Genomic DNA, 23,129 nt, shown 5'->3' with positions numbered 1-23,129 from the left:
TTATTTCTCCTGATGATCTCATAAGCTTACTGGTTCAATGATCAGATTCTCTCTGAAGATGACTCCCAGAATTCTATATTTTGTCTTTGTACATATATCTCACAGTCCCTCATGAACTCTAGCCCTATATTACCATTGCCTGCTACTATGCATTTCCATCTGTCTGTCCTATAAGAATCTCAAACTCAAAACTCATACTTTCCCCCAAACCAAACTCTTTAATTTCTGTTAACTAAAACCATCATCTTGCTTGTCTAGTCCCTGAGGTTTACAACCTTGGACATAGCAGTTATTTAGGGCCTCCCTTCACAATATCTCATATCTGTCTTCCCTCTACTAATATAACTTCCATTCCAGTTCAGAAACGTATCACTCTTACCAGGACTACTACATTTGCTTCTTGATTGGTCTTCAATATTTTCTCTCCAACACATATTTATCACAACAACCCACCCTTCAAATCTTCCATGGCCCCCTATTCCCTCTAACATAAAATACAAAAAAGACTGGCATTTAAAGAGAGCCTTTTGCAATATGATTTCTACCTACTTTTGCATTTTTGCTTCATATTAGTTCCTTCCTACACTCTGTATTTCTGTCTACCTGGGCTGCCTAGTTATTCCCCACACTGAGCATTCCATTTCCAGTCTCCATGCTATGTATTTAGAATCTGCTCCCCAGGATTCTAAATCCCAGCATCCCACTTTTGTTCTCATGTGACATCCTTACATTTTGGAGGTAAAGTTCATGTGTAACCCCACCCCGCTCTCTTTTTCCCACTAGCACAGTTGAGAAAACTTTTCTTTACTCAAGTTTTTACTTTTGTTCTTTTTATTTCTTTTACTTCAAGTGATTATTAATAAATCTTATAAAACATAACACTTGGAGTTATTGGGTATTAATTTTAAATTTTACATTGTAATCTACCACAAATTGATTCAGATAGGGGAACTCATTTTACCAATTTGGTTTTGTCTCAGATATATTCTAGTTTGGGGAGGGCAGAGGGAAAGAAGGAGATCCTTGCTATCTCTTTCCTATGGCAACTTTTGAGGGCTTGACCAAGACTCTCTCCAAAGAATATGGCTCTGAATTTCCCTAAGGAAAAATATAGTCTCTATTCCAAGAGTTGTCTTCAATTGGGCAAGAAACTTCATTCAATTCAGTTCAGGCAAAAGGGTTTGAGAAGAGTATATCTCCTATCCAGCTCTCTGAGAGTCCTAGATAAGAAGACCAGAAATCTTTCTGGCTCCAACAGCTTTTTTGAATCTTCATGGAACTCTCCTATCCCCCACAGGTCCTGAATTAGAAGCATCTTCTTCAAATTTCAAATTTCCCTTGCACTTGGCCATTTCCTTGTTCACAGTACCATACCATCTCCAGAGCTCAGGACAAGTTGAGAGAATGAATAGAGATCTTAAAACTATGACTGGCAAACTGTGTTTGGAGACTCACTTAAAATGGCCTGAAATTCTCCATCTGGCCCTATTTTATCTTCATAGCAGGCCCAGGGGAGATCTACACATCTCTCCATTTGAAAGATACTTTTTGGACATCCCACTATGCAGGCTAAGTCTTTCTCTCCTGCATATACATCGTTACGGGGGGGGTGGGGGGGGTGGAGAGGGAACTTCCATTGCCTCATATATACAGGATTTACAAATTTACAAATCAAATTGTGAGAACTCCATGAATCTGGAGCTGCTGTACAAGCAGGACCTATAGACATCTTGCTCGTGACTTGTATCCAGGTGACAAGGTGTACATAAAGAACTTCCAGTGCACTGGAGCAACTTGGCCTGCCTGGGAAGGTCCATTTCAAGTCCTATTAACCACTCCAACAGCTATAAAAATTGGAGAAAAGGACTCATATGTAAAGAGAGCACCTTCTATATATAATGAGTGACTGTATTCTCTCATGCTTATTATATTTGCTGAATTGTTTGTTTTATGATTTAATTTTGTTTTTAGGTTTACATATTAATTTATCTATAATATTCTGTTACACTATGTCACTTTCTGTTACTATGTTTTGGCTATTAGCTATATTAGATATTAGATGCCTTCTGACTCCACATCCAGCATATACTACACTGCCTTTATGTGGGTTTAAAATAAAATACCTTCAATCGCTCAAGAACAAATAATTTTGGGGGCAGCTGGGTAGCTCAGTGGATTGAGAGCCAGGCCTAGAGACGGGAGGTCCTGGGTTCAAATCTGGCCTCAGACACTTCCCAGCTGTGTGACCCTGGGCAAGTCACTTGACCCCCATTGCCTAGCCCTTACCACCACTCTTCTGCCTTGAAGCCAATACACAGTATTGACTCCAAGACGGAAGGTAAGGGTTTAATAAAAAAAAAGAAAGAAAGAAAGAAAGAAAAGAAAAAGAACAAATAATTTTGTCCTAGTGAATAAACCTTCCACTGCTAAATATTTTAATTCCTCCATGCCTTAAAAGAGGGTTTCATGAATTATTATGCATGGAAAAAACTCTCTTAGTGGTCAACCTTCTGACAATGAGCCTCTCCAGAATCTACTCAGCCTGCTGCTCAGATAACACATCATTGAACACAAACACTGTACCTTAAGTCTTTCCAGCTTAGTAGGATTTGCTGGATCTTGTGCTTGGCTGGCATAAGTGTTTCAAAACTCTGACTGTAGAGGACTTGTGGGAAATAGGGTTTTCTTTCTGCCCTCTTTTCCTAAACAATATAGAATTCTATGCATATTTCCAATGCTTCTTTTCTTTCTTTGTTTCTTTTCTGAAACCATGTAAGAGGTATGAAGACCATAAGAGGCTTTAGGAATAGTCGTCAGAAAAAATTCCTTTAGGAACATTTAAGGATAAGATAGTATCAATTTCTGTTTGAGACTGTTCAAATTAGGCCATGTATACTCCTTGAGCCCATGACTGTTTTGTTTTTTATCTTTGTGTATATAGACACTATGGAACAGACAATAATCATTTTCTAAGGAAATTTAATCAACATAGATCAATTTCTACATGGACAATGAGAGCCTAAAAAAAATCTTGGCCAGCAAATGCTTAATTTCCTTTCCAAGTGAAGAGATAAAAGAACTGATGGCAACACTGGAATAGAATATATATTTATTTTAAAAATCTAATGGAGGAGGATTGCATAGGATTTTGAGAATCTCATTTCATAAAACAGAAGAAGCAGTAGGGGAGGTGGGGGTGACTTTACAGAAAATTTGGCAACAGATTCAACTAAACCTATATATCCAAAGGGCTTTTAAGTTCAAAACTATAAGGATGAGTAGGGACATTAAAAATAAAGGGGAAAGACTTGAAACCCTATTCTCCACATCAATGATAATGGAATAACATTTATTACTCACATTATTTATGTGAGTATGAATTTATGAAGTACAGAAAGAACTAAAAACAACACACTGTACTATATAAGTATATGAAGGACAAGTTAGGTTGCTCAGTGGCCTGAGAGTCAGATGCAGAGAAAAGAGGTCTTGGGTTCAAATCTGACCTCAAACACTTCCTAGTTGTTTGATCATGGGCAAGTCACTTGACTGAAACTGCCTTGCCCTTACTGTTCTTCTGCCTTGGAACCAATACATAGTATTGACTCAAAGATGGAAGGTAAGGGTTTTTTTTTTTAAGTATATAAGAGAGGGTCAACTGGAATTAGAATTAGAAAATGAAACCATATTCTAATCCATTAGGATGTCAGCTCATTGAAAGTAAGGACTATTTCATTCTTTGTATTTATATACCTAGTAGCTAGTCTTGTGCTTAGTACATAATAAAACACTTAATAAATATAAGTTGATTGTTTGGAAGCAACACAATTTTGAAAGACTGACTCTTAAGACATTTTAAAAACACATTAAAGTGTTAGAAAAAAATCTCAGATCTTATTATTACACAAAAAAGATGGAGATAAAAATAGAGGTAATTTCTACTTCATGTTTTTTACCTTTTCATCTTTACAAAGAGATGAAATTATTCTTTACAGGGACAATCCACATACTCCACTCACCCTCTGAGGACATCCTCAATGAGAGTTTAAGAAGGGAACAAACATTTTTGTAAAGGATACTTTACAACAGACTATATCTTTATAATCACTGAATTGATTAAGTAGTATAGAAGATACAAGGTCTAACTATGCTTATTTTTTGGTAGATGTTTCATAAAAGCTCCCTGAAAACAATATATCTACCACAAGTATATCAAAATCTTGCAATATTTCTTGAAAGATATAAGAGGTAATGAAAAAGGAAGTTTTTCTGATATACCACTTTGCAAATGTTTCGATTACAATAAAATCTGGAACACTGCAGTAGATCTTTAAAGAAATCCATAATCACTTAGGAATTTGACCTAACTATCCACACATACAAAAGAAGACCAAGGAAAAAACAGAATACTTATTGTCCAGACAATGATAAACAGTTGAAAGGAAAATCCATAGAGCTGGTCCAAAAACAGAGTAGGAAGAGAAAAAAGGGCTGTGTTGTCTATAGAAAATTGCATAGCACTTTAAAAAAGGTTTTATTTTTTCCAATTACACATAACATTTTTAAAATTAATTAAAAAATTTTTATGAGTTCCAAATTCTCTCTTTCCATCCCTCTTTTCCTCCTCATGAAAAAGCAAGCAATTTGATATAGGTTATATATGTGTAGTCATTGCTTAGCCCCTTAAATGATTATTTTTCTCTGAAACAAAGGCATTTTTTTTAACAGCAGAGTTCTTCTAATGATACTGTATGACATGTAAATCATGGAATAATAGTATCTGAAAAATTCAAATTATAAGTCACCAAAAAGGCAACAAAAAAGCACAAGGTAAATATGAATAAAATGCACCAGATTTGTCAATAAAGGTACTGAGCAGGAGAAGCAGGGTAAAAGATATTATCAAAAAGCAGTATGACCAGAAAAGAAGGCAAACTGGTGATGTATCAAGAGATAAACAATGGATAGACTGCCTGCTCTATTAGTATCCATATAATATTAAGAGATCTAGAAGAAGGCAACCAATGAAAGATTTATGGGAGGGAAAACAAGTTGCACAGGAAGAGAAGGTATGTATGGGCTGTAATCTGCACTCTTGAGGGGAGAACTAATAAGGGTGAGATCTTTGGGGATAAAGAAACAAAAAATGGAAGAAAATAGATGCTAACCTTCAAAAAACTTATATTGAACAGGGCAGTTTGAATAAAAAGAATGAATTAGATAACCTCAAGATTCTTTCTAGCCCTGTAGATTCTATGACTGAAAAATATTTCTTAATTTTGGTAAATTTATTCATAAACTACTTACCAACAAATATAAAACTCACCTAGGAATGCATCCACCAAGCAGCTGATTCCACGCATGGCACGAAAAAATATGTGAGGCAGTTGTTTAAGGCAGGGATATTGATTCAATTCTTGTGTCATTCCACTCACATTCAGGAACTGTTCCTGAAATTTGGGAGTAGAGCTTATAATGGCTGGATTACTCAAATCCACGGGATTACTATCAAAAAAGAGAAAAAGTTTTACTTTACTAAATTAACTATAGTCCCTTAGTAAGTAGAACTGTCAAAATAAAATGATATATAATTTAAGAAGTTGGCTTTAGGAGGCCATTATGTGTGTAATACCACATAAAACCAGTCTGATTTTTATGTTACTCAGTCAAATGTCACCTGTTTTCTCTAGACCTCAATTTCTTGGTCTCCAAGATCATTGGTTTAGACTTCATGGTTTCCAAGTTTCACTCAATTCAACTTAAACAGCTAGGCACTATGCTAGGGTTTAAGGTAAGGATGCTCAGGTTATAAAACCAAATTTAAAGTCCTAGCACTTGGAGAACTTAAATTCTACTGAAGGATATAATAATGCATAAATGAGAATATATAGTACAAAAAATTGAAGGATGAAGAAGGTATTAACAATAGCAATGGAAGGAGGGCAGAAATAAGGGAGTATTTACAAGGCATAAAGAACTGAGGAAGGAGCACATTCTAGACATAGGGGAGAGCCTGTGTGAAGGCCCTGAAACATGAAATAGATTGCTGTGGAATATAGCAAGTAGGCCAGTATGACTTGAAAGGAGAATCCATAAAGAAGAATAACATGAAATAAGTATGAAAAGGAAAGCTACAGAGTTTTTATGAAGGTCTTTAAATGCCTCACTGAAGTATTTCTATATTATTCCAGAGATAATGGGAAGCTACTGAAAATGTCTCAACAACTCTGCCATTCGATGATCCCATGACCAAGTCCCTTTACCTGTTCAGCATTCAGTTTTCTCATCTACAAAATGGCAAAGAGAAAAGGAATGGGAATGAACTAGTCTCTAACTCTTCTACCAGTTCTAACAATTCTGTCTGAGGCTTTCCTGGCTCTAATACCTGTCTATGCTGTTTAAAAGAAAACTAGTTCCCATCAAAAGTCTCCAGAACACAGGGAAGCCCAGGCTCCCCATCCATCCTCACTGACTGCTGAACTTTAAGCCAATCAAAAGCCTCCAGAGGACAGGAAAGCTCAAACCCCCAACAACCCTCCCTCAGAGATTACACCAAGAGATCCTCTGTTAAAGCTCCAAGAGGGGAGACTGATAGAAGTCCCTAAAAAACAAAAAAATGAGAGGAACAAGAGCACAGACAAATACAGGGAGGAAAGAAGGGGTGAATTTGAACAAACAACAGAAACAGAAGAAAGAAACTACAATAGACAGCTACTACTCACCAAATGGAACAGAGGGGGAGAGATCAGCAAACGATAAACCAGAAATCCCAGCGAATTGGATACAGGCTGTGGAAGAACTCAAAACACAGCTAAGAGAGGCTGAAGACAATTGGGAAAAGAACTTAAAAATTAAGATAAGTCATCTGGAAACAGAGGCACTTGAACTAAAACAAGAAAATAGTGTCCTGAAAGCCAAAATCATCCAGCTGGAAAATGAGGCAAAGGAGATGAAAGATGAAGCAAAGGAGATGAAAGACGAGATAAAGAGGATGAAAGACAATCTTCAAAGAAACTCAGACCAGAAGGAAAAAGACGACCAAAAAGCCAAAGATGAAATCCAATCTTTAAGAACCCGAGTAAAACAACTAGAATCAAGTGACCTCACAAGGCAGCAGGACACTATAAGACAAAACAAAAAGAATGAAAAAATTGAGGAAAACGTGAAGCATCTCATTCACAAAACAGACGATTTAGAAAATCGTTCAAGAAGAGACAATTTAAGAATAATTGGACTACCAGAAGACCACGACAAAAGAAAAAGCCTGGACATAATACTAGAGGAAATTATCCAGGAAAACTGTCCCGAAATCCTAGAACAAGAAGGGAAAGTGGAGATTGAAAGAATCCACAGATCACCCCCTGTTTTTAATCCCCAACTGACAACACCAAGAAATGTTATAGCCAAATTCAAAAACAATCAGATAAAAGAACAGGTATTACAAGCTGCCAAAAAGAAACCATTCAGATACCATGGAAACATGGTGAGGATAACACAGGATCTTTCTGCATCCACACTGAAGGACCGAAAGGCATGGAATATGATATTCCGGAAAGCAAGGGAACTAGGCCTACAGCCAAGAATAAAATACCCATCAAAACTGACTATATTCTTACAGGGGAAAGTATGGTCATTTAACACAACAGAGGAATTCCAAGCATTCATAAATAAAAGACCAGACCTGAACAGAAAATTTGAAGTCCAACCACAGAATTCAAGAGAATCATCAAAAGGTAATTAAAAAAGAGGGGAAAAACAACAACAACAACAAAGGTTTTTTTTAAGAGACTCAATAAGTTAAAATGATATGTATCCCTATAAGAAAAGAGGTCATTGGCAACTCTTAAAAACTGTTGCTATCACCTAAGCAGCTAGAAGAACTATACTCAGAGGAAAGGGACAAACTGTATAGGATGAAAGGACAAGACATAAATAGGTATATAGAGATATGCATGCATAAATACATATACATGTGTATGTATATATATATATATATATATATATATATATATATATATACATGACTAAAGCTAAAAAAGAAAAGAGGTTATGACTAAAAGAAATGGGAAAAGAAACAAATGGGGTAAATTTATATGTCACAAAGAAGCTCATGGCGGGAGGGGGGAGAACATCGATACACTGGAAGGGTAAAGAGGTCGGAGATAGGAAATATTCAACTCTTACGTACTTTGAAACTGACCCAAAGAGGGAAGAACAATCCAATCCATTGGGGAAGAGAATAGATTTGCGCCCTATAGAGGAGTAGAAGGGTAAAAAACAGACTGGTGGGGAGGGAAGCAGTACAAGGGAGGGAGAGGGTGGGGGGGGGGAATTTTTAAAAAGACCACAGGGGAAAATAAGGGAGGGAATTAGAAGGGAGGGGGGTAGAAAGGGAAATACAAGGGGGACTGATTTAAAGTAAATCACTGGACTAAAAGGTAGAGCTGAAGAAGAAAGGTTAGAATTAGGGAAGGATATCAAAATGCCAGGGAGTCCACAAGTGACAGTCATAACATTGAACGTGAATGGGATGAACTCACCCATAAAACGTAAACAAATAGAAGAATGGATTAGAATCCAAAACCCTACCATATGTTGTCTCCAAGAAACACACATGAGGCGGGTAGACACCCACAAGGTCAGAATTAAAGGATGGAGTAAGACCTTCTGGGCCTCAAGTGACAGAAAGAAGGCAGGAGTGGCAATCATGATATCTGATAAAGCCAAAGCAAAAATAGACCTGATCAAAAGGGATAGGGAAGGTTATTATATTTTGTTAAAAGGGACTTTAGATAATGAGGAAATATCACTAATCAACATATATGCACCAAATAATATAGCACCCAAATTTCTAATGGAGAAACTAGGAGAATTGAAGGAAGAAATAGACAGTAAAACCATATTAGTGGGAGACTTGAACCAACCATTATCAAATTTAGATAAATCAAATCAAAAAATAAATAAGAAAGAGGTAAAAGAAGTGAATGAAATCTTAGAAAAATTAGAATTAATAGACATATGGAGAAAAATAAATAGGGATAAAAAGGAATACACCTTCTTCTCAGCACCACATGGCACATTCACAAAGATTGACCATACATTAGGTCACAGAAACATGGCACACAAATGCAGAAAAGCAGAAATAATAAATGCAGCCTTTTCAGACCACAAGGCAATAAAAATAACGATCAGTAATGGTACATGGAAAACCAAATCAAAAACTAATTGGAAACTAAACAATATGATACTCCAAAATCGTTTAGTTAGAGAAGAAATCATAGAAACAATTAATAATTTCATCGAGGAAAATGACAATGGCGAGACATCCTTTCAAACCTTTTGGGATGCAGCCAAAGCAGTAATCAGAGGTAAATTCATATCCCTGAGTGCATATATTAACAAACTAGGGAGAGCAGAGATCAATCAATTGGAAATGCAAATAAAAAAACTCGAAAGTGACCAAATTAAAAACCCCCAGCAGAAAACCAAACTAGAAATCCTAAAAATTAAGGGAGAAATTAATAAAATTGAAAGTGATAGAACTATTGATTTAATAAATAAGACAAGAAGCTGGTACTTTGAAAAAACAAACAAAATAGACAAAATACTGGTCAATCTAATTAAAAAAAGGAAGGAAGAAAAGCAAATTAACAGCATCAAAGATGAAAAGGGGGACATCACCTCTGAGGAAGAGGAAATTAAGGCAATCATTAGAAATTACTTTGCCCAATTATATGGCAATCAATATACCAATTTAAGTGATATGGATGAATATATACAAAAATACAAACTGCCTAGACTAACAGAAGAGGAAATAGAATTCTTAAATAATCCCATATCAGAAAATGAAATCCACCAAGCCATCAAAGAACTTCCTAAGAAAAAATCCCCAGGGCCTGATGGATTCACCAGTGAATTCTATCAAACATTCAGAACAGTTAATCCCAATACTATACAAACTATTTGACATAATAAGCAAAGAGGGAGTTCTACCAAACTCCTTTTATGACACAAACATGGTACTGATTCCAAAACCAGGCAGGTCAAAAACAGAGAAAGAAAACTATAGACCAATCTCCCTAATGAATATAGATGCAAAAATCTTAAATAGGATACTAGCAAAAAGACTTCAGCAAGTGATCAGAAGGGTCATCCACCATGATCAAGTAGGATTTATACCAGGGATGCAGGGCTGGTTCAATATTAGGAAAACCATCCACATAATTGACCACATTAACAAGCAAACCAACAAGAACCACATGATTATCTCAATAGATGCAGAAAAAGCCTTTGATAAAATACAACACCCATTCCTATTAAAAACACTAGAAAGCATAGGAATAGAAGGGTCATTCCTAAAAATAATAAACAGTATATATCTAAAACCATCAGCTAATATCATTTGCAATGGGGATAAACTAGATGCATTCCCAATAAGATCAGGAGTGAAACAAGGATGCCCATTATCACCCCTATTATTTGACATCGTACTAGAAACACTAGCAGTAGCAATTAGAGAAGAAAAAGAAATTGAAGGCATCAAAATAGGCAAGGAGGAGACCAAGTTATCACTTTTTGCAGATGACATGATGGTCTACTTAAAGAATCCTAGAGATTCAACCAAAAAGCTAATTGAAATAATCAACAACTTTAGCAAAGTTGCAGGATACAAAATAAACCCACATAAGTCATCAGCTTTTCTATATATCTCCAACACAGCTCAGCAGCAAAAACTAGAAAGAGAAATCCCATTCAAAATCACCTTAGACAAAATAAAATACCTAGGAATCTACCTCCCAAGACAAACACAGGAACTATATGAACACAACTACAAAACACTCGCCACACAACTAAAACTAGACTTGAGCAATTGGAAAAACATTAACTGCTCATGGGTAGGACGAGCCAACATAATAAAAATGACTATCCTGCCCAAACTTATTTATCTATTTAGTGCCATACCCATGGAACTCCCCAAAAATTTCTTTACTGATTTGGAAAAAAGCATAACAAAGTTCATTTGGAATAACAAAAGATCAAGGATATCCAGGGAAATAATGAAAAAAAACACTAATGAGGGGGGCCTAGCAGTCCCAGACCTCAAACTATATTACAAAGCAGCAGTCATCAAAACAATTTGGTACTGGCTAAGAGACAGAAAGGAGGATCAGTGGAATAGACTGGGGGAAAGCGACCTCAGCCAGATAGTATACGATAAACCCAAAGATCCCAGGTCTTGGGACAAAAATTCACTATTTGATAAGAACTGCTGGGAAAATTGGAAGACAGTGTGGGAGAGATTAGGAATTGATCAACACCTCACACCCTACACCAAGATAAATTCAAAATGGGTGAAAGACTTAAACATAAAGAAGGAAACCATAAGTAAATTGGGTAAACACAGAATAGTATACATGTCAGACCTTTGGGAAGGGAAAGACTTTAAAACCAAGCAAGACATAGAGAGAATCACAAAATGTAAAATAAATAATTTCGACTACATCAAATTAAAAGGCTTTTGTACAAACAAAAGCAATGTAACTAAAATCAGAAGGAAAACAACAAGTTGGGAAAAAATCTTCATAAAAACCTCTGACAAAGGTTTAATTACTCAAATTTATAAAGAGCTAAATCAGTTGTACAAAAAATCAAGCCATTCCCCAATTGATAAATGGGCAAGGGACATGGATAGACAGTTTTCAGATAAAGAAATCAAAACTATTAATAAGCACATGAAGAAGTGCTCCACATCTCTTATAATCAGAGAGATGCAAATCAAAACAACTCTGAGGTATCACCTCACACCTAGCAGATTGGCTAACATGACAGTTATGGAAAGTAATGAATGCTGGAGGGGATGTGGCAAAGTAGGGACATTAATTCATTGCTGGTGGAGTTGTGAATTGATTCAGCCATTCTGGAGGGCAATTTGGAACTATGCACAAAGGGCAATAAAAGAATGTCTACCCTTTGATCCAGCCATAGCACTGCTGGGTTTGTACCCCAAAGAGATAATGGACAAAAAGACTTGTACAAAAATATTCATAGCTGCGCTCTTTGTGGTGGCCAAAAATTGGAAAATAAGGGGATGCCCATCAATTGGGGAATGGCTAAACAAATTGTGGTATATGTTGGTGATGGAATACTATTGTGCTCAAAGGAACAATAAAGTGGAGGAATTCCATGTGAACTGGAACAACCTCCAGGAAGTGATGCAGAGCGAGAGGAGCAGAACCAGGAGAACATTGTACACAGAGACAAACACACTGTGGTATCATCGAACGTAATGGACTTCTCCATTAGTGGTGGTGTAATGTCCCTGCACAATCTGCAGGGATCAAGGAGAAAAAAACACTATCCAAAAGCAGAGGACAAACTGAGGGAATAGAAACACCAAGGAAAAGCAACTGCCTGACTATAATGGCTGAGGGGACATGACAGAGGAAAGACTCGGAGCGAACACTCTGATGCAAATACTAACAACATGGCAATGGGTTCAAGTCAAGAACACATATGATACCAGTGGAATCACACGTCGGCCACGGGGGGTGGGAGGGAGGAAAAGAAAATGATCTTTGTCTTTAATGAAAAATGCATGGAAATGATCAAATAAAATACTATAAAATTAAAAAAAAAGAAAAAAAGAAAAAAAGAAAAGAAAACTAGTATCAGAGAAGGTGTCAGAGCCTGCTACTACTGCCACCAATCTTTGCAATAAAAGTTTATATAAGCTCTTCCTTTGACTCCTTTATAAGAGAATAAGATCACTACATACTAGAGGGATCAAAAAAAAATTTTTTATGGCCACCAAGCATGATTTTATTTTTAGCAATCAATCGCATAAAATAGTAACAAAGGAAAGGAAAGGATAAACCAGGCTACAATTACAGAGGAAAATATGTAATATAAAATATGAAAGGAAAATTCATAAATGGATTTGTACATGAATCCTTAGATTCAGAATATATTTGAAATATATAGTTCATAATGTCATAGATGATTAGCTATATAATTCCACAAAATTACATTTATATATAATTTGTTGGGAATCCAGTTTCCATTCTATAAATTTTGTCTTTAATATATAACAATTAAAAATCCTATCCTTAAGAAGAAAAACTGGTAATTAGTAGGCACATAGGTAAAACATAATATTTGTTTTCTTAAAAATTAATAAAGCACCATTTTCATTATAATGTTAACATTTTTGTTGAAAACCACTCCTTAACACCTAAAACAATGCTAAGAACATAGTGGGGAAATAATACATATCAAAGAGAATTTTTTACCATGCTGATTTCCTTTAAAGAGTTCAGTAAAATGTAAACACTCTTTTTTGAATGAATGAAATTGTGTTTTTTTTAATTTGGTTCAATTCAATAAATAATAAGCATCTACTACATATTTTAAAATAGAATTAGGTGCTATTAAGAAGATAAAAGAAGTATTAAAAAAAGCTTTCAATGTCACTGAAGAGATAATGCATAAAAACAAGTGAAACATTTAAACAATACCTTAACATATGTAAAAAGCGAAACCATGTCTGTGCAATGCATTCATTATCCATTTCAGGAGGGATAAGACTGGCATCTTCATCAGAAACTTTAAATGGAGGAAATGAAGGACCATATGTAAAACGTAGTAATCTAGGAGAAGAAATATTGATTCATGAAATTCACCTTTAAATAGGCATAGAAAAAACATAAAGTATCAAAATATGAAGAGAAGATATCCAATTCAAATGAAAGCCAAAAGGTAGTCAAAATTCAGATGGACTTGAAAGGAAACTGAGCAAATATATTTTTCTGATTCTACTTTCTTAAAATGTACAATATTAACATTTTAGGTAAAATTTCATTTATCATTTAGTACATCTGAGTACAAATGTCAATGGTTTTTAAGTTTCCAATAAAAAATTAAAGAAATAAATAGCACAGATATATATATATGTGTATATATATATATATATATATATACATATATATTAATTTACCAAGAATAAAAATTAAGGCATGATGATATTCAAAAAAGGATTTCACTATTTTTAAAAAAGATTCATTTCTGGTAAGAACCTTTAGGGAATTTTATTGATCAACCATTTAACAAATTAAAAAAAAATTTTTTTAATCTATTGAATAAAGCATTGAACTTGCTGAGGTATGACATCATCTATTCAACAAATATTTATTGAGTGCCTACTATAATAGACAAGGGTCTTGTACCAGTTATGAGAAAATCAGGCACAGTCTCTATCTTTAAAGAATTTCTAGCCTACTAAAAGCAGAATAATAAATCAGAATACACTAAATCCCATAAGAAAAGCAACGTGCTCTAAGAACTCAGTGGAGGGAGAGAGTTTACTTATTAGAAGTGAGTAGGAGTAGAAATCAGGATATTTTTATGAAAAGAAAGCACTTCGGCTGACTTGAAGGACAGGTAGATCTCTCATAAGTAGAGATAGGGCTGAAATATAAAGCATGAGTGCTAGCTTCATATATCTAAAGGACTGTCATGAGGAAGTGGGGCTTAGGTTTATCTTAAATGATCCTGGAGAAAAGAAATAGGATTAATTGGGAAGGGCTTATAGAAAGGCTTATTTCAGCCCAATATAAAGAAAAATTTCCCAATATTTAGATTTCTTCAGTGAATGGAATTGCCTTCCTCAGGACATACTTAATTTGTCACTAAGGGTCTTTAAGTAGGGGCTTGAACTGTTAAGTGTAGGAAACTTGGGGATTTATAGAAAAGTCATGATTCATATAGGAGAAGAGCTGGATTATAGACCTCTGAGGTTCTTTTCAACTCAAATACTAGAATTCTATCTTTAAATTCGGAGGCTATACTGTTGGAGAAAATCTGTTTTGTTCAATAGGACTTTCTCAGTATAGTTAGTATGACCAATTTAAGGAAGAAAATCACCTACCTAGAAGTGAGTGCACAAATTGCTTTGCTCCACTGCTCCACCACAGCTGGATGATGCCTCCAGTTGGCCACCATCTCCTTGGCAGTTTTCCAATAAGGTGGAGTGGGGAAACAACGCATACAAGCTAGTAACCAAACCTCAAAAAGAACACCAATCAACTTCTCTGCTAGATTCTCAGCAATGCCACCTTACCAAGAATGAAAGAAATACATATTTGGCATGTTTATTGTAATGTTAAGCTCAAACATTAATGTGGGGAGAAGTCATCAATGATTAAACATATCTCATAGCAGGTGTGTAGTCATGATAGCAACTAGAATATTAATTTGAAATTCTTTCTGATAATTATAGTCCTCAGTAAAAAAGCACACAAAACTTTTAAAAATGCACAAGCTAAGCTGTGACAGAAATTTTGAATAAATTTAAACATAATTTAAGTTTTCGGGTCAAACTGCCATCTGTTATGTACTAGAAGTCAGTAAGATTTTCAGTAAAGCTCTGAAACCTCTTTAATATCCCCCTGTACAATATCAACACCCAAAATACAAGGAGACTGATAAGTAAGGAATAACAGGCACACAGACACCAATCTATATTTATAAATATAGTTGAATCCCCTTGCTGCTGCTACATGAGGTTCTGAAGGGTAAGAATTAGAACCAATAAACAAAAATTATAGACGATCTCAGTCCAACAAAATAGGTAAGACTTTGTAATACTTAGGGCTGTTAAAAAATGGAAAAAGACTGCCTTGAGAAACAGTGAATTCCCTGTCACTGAAAATTTTCAAGATGAAACCGAGGACAAATATATAAAAGTGATTTCTATATTAGGTGAGAGATTGAACTCTATGACCTGTAGGGTTTCTTCCAGGTGTGAGATTCTGATTCCTTTTCTAAAAAAAATCCTCTAGGGAAAGTTTGGTGGCTCAGTGGATAGAACACTAGGCCTAGAGATGGGAGGTCTTGGGTTCAAATCAGACCTCAGACACTTCTTAGCTATATAACCTTGGGCAAGTCATTTAACCCCAATTGCCTAGCCCTCACTGCTCTTCTGCCTTGGAACTGATATTTAATATTAATTCTAAGATTGAAGGTAAGAGCTTAAAAAAGCAAACAAGTAAAAAGCATCCTCTGAATACTACAGAATGGACAAATAAGAGGATCTTCAGAGGACATAGGAATTGAATGGCAAATTAGAAGACTCTATATTGTTTTCTGGTACACTTAACAATCTGCTATTTGAGAGTATCTTCAAATCGGTTAGATGCAAGATATTATTCTTTCATATTTACATAAAATAGGGGGTTTTTGCAACAAAATAGTCAGAGTTACAAAGCCTGGACACCACAGTAAGTCTCATTTATGACACATAAACTGGCTCAGATTTTTAGCCTTTTCTTGAATTGGTAAAAAGATGACAACAGAGGAAAGAGTAAGATAGAAGGAGATCAGAAGACAAGTATGCAACAGGTACAGTGATACAGATCAAATCTGGGAAAGAAAAAGGGGCAGGAAAATACTAAGGAAACAGAAGAAGAAGATGGGTTTGTTAATGGAAGTTACAAGAGAATATATAAACATAGAAATAATACTGAGGACAGTATGGAAGGAGGTATGAGTGGATAATTTCACTTTCTTATTTCCTCATCACTCCCTTCAAAGAAAATTTGGTCCTTTATTTAGGGCATTTGGGGGGGGGGAATATCTTGGACCTCTCTCACAGTCTGATTAGGTCTATAGACCCCTTTCTCTGAATAATATTTTTAAATGCATAAAATATTAAAGATGGTAAAGGAAAACAAAATACATTGCAATACTATTACCAAAGTATTTTTTTAAAAACAAGTTCATGGACCCCAGGTTAAAAATCCATGATTTATATGTCATTCCATTAACATAAAATTATACTTCTAGCTTTTAAGAGCCTATCATAACCGGTTGTTTTTTTTAACTCTTACCTTCCATCTTAGAATCAATACTATATATTGATTCTAAGGGAGAAAAATAGAAAGGGCTAGGCAATGGAGGTTAGGTAACTTGCTAAGGGTCACACAGCTAGGAAGTGTCGGACAGGATTTGAACTCAGGAAACCCTGTCTCTTAGAGTCTGGCTCTCTATCCACTAAGCCATTTAGCTGCTCCTTCAAATTGTACATCTTAAGCTTATATTAGAAAAATATAATGTGTATGAGTGAATTATTGCTGAAGCATTATCAAGAGTTTGAATGTTCCTAATTCTATAGAAGTATTGAGTATCGATGTCTTTTGAGAAGAATTACATTCAATTCAAACAAACATTTATTAAGAACATACTATATATAAAGCTAAGTGCTATCTGATAGGGAAGAAACACCAGTAAGAGGCTACTCTCAATCATTGCATACTAACCTCTTTATCACTCTTGCTATCTCCCTCTGATTTTTATAAAACTTACGGATTACTGGCTCCATTAATGGCCACTTCTTTAGAAAGATACATAAATAGACATGAGATTTCAAATTTTGGCATGTTTATGTCACCTGTCCTAAGCAAAAAAAGGTATGTGAAACTACCTTAGCAGATGCTGTTCAGAAGTGTAGATAGAGAAATTTCCACTGCTAGTTACCCAAAGAGTTTTTCCCTGCCCAGTTAGAAGAATCACTAACTTAATAAGATGCATCTCTAGTACTAAGCTTGGATCTAGAAGGCTACTGGGATGGTGTCAGAAACATTAGAAATTCTATAGCTTGTGCACCTAAGGAATGACCCTCTTCCTGTGAGAGAAGAGATCTATGATGACATTCATTCACCAGTCTTTAGACCTCAAAAGAATGAAATTCACATACTTCCACAGTAGAATGGAAACAACCTGATATTTATTTAACTTTGTCCCTAAAGTAGGCACCCATTACCCTCTCCAATTTCTTTCACTTGTTCTGAATTCTACCCCATTCTCATTGTTATTGTTAGAATTGTGGACACTAAGTACAGGGCTATGGAAGTATCATTCTAGAATACAAGTCAAAGTCACAGGATACCAATGGCCAATAAAATGTATCCTAAAATAAAGCACTTCTCAAAGACATTTTTCCTGCTGATCATTTTAAAGTAGATAAGAAAATTCTAAATCTGATGTGCTCAAAGGTCATAATGTGGTTGAGGAACAGGGTCAGGCACAAGTTATCTTAAAACAGAACAAAAAGCCTTTCAAAACAACAAAGAAAAAACCCCCAAAACACATACCTTGAATAGTAGGCATTGCCAGAAGTATGTCATTAATCTGCAGGAGAAATAATAATAAAACTTCCCATGTTTCTCGTGCCATGATGGTTGATTCACGGGCTAGTTTCTGGATGGCTCGCAAAACTTGTAAGCACAGTCTAATCTGATTGGACCCCTGTTCCTGCCTATAGAGAAAACAGACAACAAAATGGAAAATAGACTTGTTACTAAATGTTTTCCCAGAAAAGAGTCAAATCAACCATTCAGAGTACTGGAAGCATACTGAAATATTTTTTTAATCATTTGGAAAATATTTACTATCTTGCTGAAATAGAAGATTGAACCACTGCAACATAAGCAAGTTCAGCTCTTAAGCTTCCATAAATAGAATGTCAATCTGGCCTCTTTTGGATTGAGTACTTTATATCTAACATAACAAAGTTATGGGTACTTGTTAAAGGATATATGATCATGAATGAGATATAGAAACAGTCCAGAATTACACATTACTGGCTCCATTAATGGCCACTTCTTTAGAAAGATACATAGACATGAGAGTTCAAAATTTGGCATATTTATGTCACTTGTCCTAAGCAAAAAAAGGTATGTAAAACTACCTTGGCAGATGCTGTTCAGAAGTGTAGATGGAGAAATTTCCACTGCTAGTTACCCAAGGAGTTTTTCTCATTTGAGAAAGATGGTCTAATGGGCACATTAACTGTATATGCCTCTAGATTCTTCAAGTTCTAACCTGTTTAACCTAACTCTGTTTGAGCACTGGAAAGCAAAAAAACTCCCACATTATTCCAACTCCTCACATAGGATGATTTAATGCTACATACTCTGCCTTAATAAGATGATAAAATCATTGGTTAAAGTGTTTCTTTATCTTTTATAAAACAGTTATTGAAGACATTGTCCATTATGTAACTCATCATCTTTTATATAAAGAACTGTACAAAATGTTCCTGCCTGTGATCTTCAGAGAATACACATCATAAAAACCTAATATTTATTGATTCTGTTGAGCAAATTAAATCTTGATTTCTTAAACAGAAGCAGCATGTGACACTGAAAAGAAAACTGCAATAGAAAGTAAGAGACCTGGCTTCTAGTCCTTGTTGTGTTACTAACCAAACTATATAATTTTGAATAAACTGTTTTGAATCTCAATTCCTTCTTTTGGAAAAATGAGAGGGTTGGTCAAGATGATTTCAAAGGTACCTCCCTAGCTCACTGTTCTATGAGTATAAGGATTAACTTGGTGGTCAAAAAGTTACATCATTCATCAAAAAGCATTTAAAAAGCTATCTATTATGTATAAGAAAATATGCTGGTGCTTAGAAGACATGACTAAGACACTATCCTCACTCTCCATGCCCTACTACAAGCTCATCGGAGAGAGAGACAGTTATCCATCTATGGTAAGAATCACATGAACAAAGGCAAGGAAAAGGAAAAAGAGAAAATAAGATTAGGGAATAGCAAACAGTCCAGTTTGGATGGAATCAAGAATGCATGAAGTCCCCTTATATAGGGTGTCCCAAAAGTCTTAGTGTAGTTTGAGCTTTAATAGCTTAAAATTGCACTAAAACTTTTGGGACAACCTGTATAAGGTTAAGAAGGTCAAGAGGGTTAAATTATAAAGGGCCTTGAATGGTAGGCTAAAGAAAGTTCCCTAGAAGTTAGCAAATGTTAACAATAAGAATCAGATGGACTAGATATCTATGAAATGTAGAGTGTAAAAGGAAATAAAAATAAGTAAATAAAAAGCATACAGTATACTGAGTCCTTTGGCAGGTGGAAGAATGGGAGAGGGTATAGTCATCACTGGAGAAGTGGTTTCCTCAAGAGAAATTCAGATACATTTAAGAGTATTCATATGGTTTAAGCTTATCTAGGAAAGAGGTTAAAAACTCAATTATCTAGGAATATGCTATTTGTTGTTATTGTTGGTGTTGTAAGAGAATAATACTGCAGGAAACCTGGAGAAACAGAGGCAATGAATGGAAGCTTGGAGATCCATCCATCAAGGAAGAATTCCAGGGGAGAATGTGACCTGGAGAAGGCAGTTAAACAGAGGGAAATAAACTGCTGCTGGACACTCTTTTTCCTGAGACCTTTGGGAGAAAGAGCTAAGGAGATTTCTCTGCCTTTTGGTTACTGATTTTCTCTCTGAAATATTTGGAATTTGTCTCTGAAGACCTCTGAAAACTGTTAACAATATCCCTTTTATAAGACCATATAATTCTATTTACTCATTTTAAGATTTATTATAGATCAGGGAAAATTCTAAACCCCTCTCTCCTATCCAAATTCCCTTGCCCCTCCTTCCTTAAAATAACCCCCCTTTTTAACAATTTAGAGAGTGAGTTATCTGTAAAGTTTTCAGTCAACTTACTCAGTCTGAATCACAGCTTGACTCCAACTGAAGAGGATAACAGAAGATGATGGAGTGGGAGGAGGGAGAAAGACTCTTGATTTCTCATTACCTCATTGCTCAGTGTGCTTGTCCAGCAAACCCACATTACCATAAATAACCTAACAAAAGAACCACCTAATACAGTTTGGCACCCTGGGAAAAGATCTTACCCTATCCCAAAAATAGTGAAAGATACACAGAAAGAAAAATGTTTCTGCAAGTAGCATGCAGCATGTGGTTTGCTGGTGCTTTCTGTCACAGCCTGCTATTGGATCTACAACATTATGTATAGTGTTGTGACTAACTTTGTAATGGATACAATAGGGCTTATATCCAATTCCACTTCCTTCATAATGAGCCTGCCTTTCACCAATGACACCGTGATATAGCAAATCCTTACACAGATGTATGTGTTCACCATGGCTGCCATACAGACCTTCACCTATCTAAGAAATATTTTCAAGTTCTTAACACCAAAGGAGGCAGCTCAGATTATGGTTACTGACACAAACCTGGGACAACTAGTGAAAAATATGTGTGAGGAGTTTCTGAAGAAACAGGGATTAGACCAGGCTAAGGTTGGAAGTGGGCAGGAAGATAATGGGTTTAAGGACAAGGATAACAAGAAAGCTAAGGGAAAAAAGAAGACAGGAGCACATGACAATGGCAAAGAAAAGGGCAAAGATAACAACAATGTGGCTGAGAAAATTTTTCCATTAAGAGATATTGCTAAGATATCAGACAATGCAGGAGTGCTTCATTCCAAAGTACATAAACAGTTTACAACACAGGAACTTAATTCCATACGCCGTAGATTCCCAAAGTTTGTCAGCGAACCTCACCAAGCTCATAAGGAATTGAAGAGGGCGTTTAAAATTTTTGAGCCTAATTTTGAGGATTCTCTCTGAATTATTTAGCCCCCATGAACATAGGCAATTCATTGAGAGGACTAGGACTGACAACACCCTAACTAGCTGGCCTACTGAGGAACAGAGGGAAGATTTTGATTTTTCAAATCCTGCATGCATGACATATCTACAAAAATGCAGGGAGGATCTTCTCCAGGCTATTAAATCATTCTGTTCAAAGCCCAATGCATGGGGAAAGTTTGATAAGCTAGTTCAAGAGAGCTCAGAACATCCTGCTAGCTTCATTGATCGCCTCTCAAAAACAGCTGAGTCCATCATGGGTATTGAGAAAGATTCAGAAGAGTCTGTGGCTCATATGAGGAGACAATTTCTTAGGGCTTGCACCTCACACTTAAAAAACTTTTTAAAAAATTATTTCCCTAAGTATGACACAGTAACACTTTCTGACCTTTGCAAATCTGCATCCTACTTATGGGAAAATCATAATGAGCAGAAAAAAGAAATGACAGAATTGAAACAAAAAATGCAAAACACAGAAGAATCATTAAAACAAAAAGAGATACAGGAAATTAAGAATTTGCATACAATTAAAACATACTCTAGACACTCATACCAACAGAGTAGGGGACAGAGAAAAACCAGAAAGTGTTTTTCATGCCACAAGGTTGAATACCTAATAAAGGATTGCTATTTAAAAAAGAAATATGAGGCAAATAACAAAAGCACACAGGGAAAACTAATACTCTGTGTGTGTGTGTGTGTGTGTGTGTGTGTGTGTGTGTGTGTGTGTGTGTGTGTATGTAACAATATTGTTAAAAAGAGTTAGATAACACCATTCAGTCATAATTAAAAAAACTATTTGTATAGTTTAATGCAGTGTCAAATATGACAGCGGGAAAGAGGTGATTCCAAACTCCAGCTATTTAGTACAATAAGTGATATACTCATCCAATAAAGCTCTACAGGACATAATTGGTCAGGCTCTTTTTAATATTAAGACATAACAATTTTTTTCCTTTCTTAGGATATCAAAGACAAGTTATAACTAATGGAAATATAGTTCTTAGAAAAAGCCTGATTGCAAAATAGCAACAAATATAGAAGAATGGAAAGAATGATAAAACAAAGTAGAAAGCCTGGGTTGGATTTCTGGTTCTGTCATTTTGTGACCTTGAACAAGTCACTTCAAGTTCTCTAAACCTCAATTTCCTTGTAAACAAAATGGGCATAATAATTCTGGTACCACCTACTTTATGTGGTATTTTGGCAATCAAATAGGGTAAAACAGATGTGAAAGAAATTTAAAATGATAAAGTATATATATATATATATATATATATATATATATATATACACATATGAAGTACTTTAAAGTAGGAGCCTTAGTTTTTTAAGTCATAATATCTTCTATACTTATTTTAACAAACATGTTGAAGGAGAAACTGAACATTCAAAATACAAACTCACATGTAATTAAAGAAAAAGACTAGTTGAGGAAATTTTGTACAAATTCCTACTCAATTCTCCTCTTTAACTTGAAGTATAGCATTAGTCTACAACCAGAAAGTCATCACCCAAAAGGCAGACAGTGAAATTACTCCTCATCATCAACTATTCATATTTAAACCTTATTTCTTTTTCTTTTTAAACCCTTACCTTCCATCTTGGAGTCAATACTGTGTATTGGCTCCAAGGCAGAAGAATGGTAAGGGC

General features: G+C 35.4%; 1 protein-coding gene across 5 annotated transcripts in view; it reads right to left on the bottom strand.

Annotated features, from left to right (window-relative positions):
- Window positions 1-23,129, bottom strand: part of RALGAPB (Ral GTPase activating protein non-catalytic subunit beta) — a 95,559-nt gene that overhangs the window by 51,166 nt on the left and 21,264 nt on the right. For all 5 annotated transcript variants that reach the window (XM_056811915.1, XM_056811917.1, XM_056811918.1 and 2 more), the window contains 4 exons: window positions 18,147-18,310; window positions 14,924-15,110; window positions 13,515-13,646; window positions 5,327-5,505 (listed from right to left, as the gene is read on the bottom strand). In XM_056811915.1, the coding sequence (XP_056667893.1) occupies window positions 5,327-5,505; window positions 13,515-13,646; window positions 14,924-15,110; window positions 18,147-18,310 (662 nt within the window). The remainder of the gene's footprint in view (window positions 1-5,326; window positions 5,506-13,514; window positions 13,647-14,923; window positions 15,111-18,146; window positions 18,311-23,129) is intronic.

This window comes from Monodelphis domestica, chromosome 1 (genome assembly GCF_027887165.1).
Source record: "Monodelphis domestica isolate mMonDom1 chromosome 1, mMonDom1.pri, whole genome shotgun sequence".
NCBI lineage: Eukaryota > Metazoa > Chordata > Mammalia > Didelphimorphia > Didelphidae > Monodelphis > Monodelphis domestica.
This window is presented reverse-complemented; position numbering and strand designations above follow the sequence as displayed.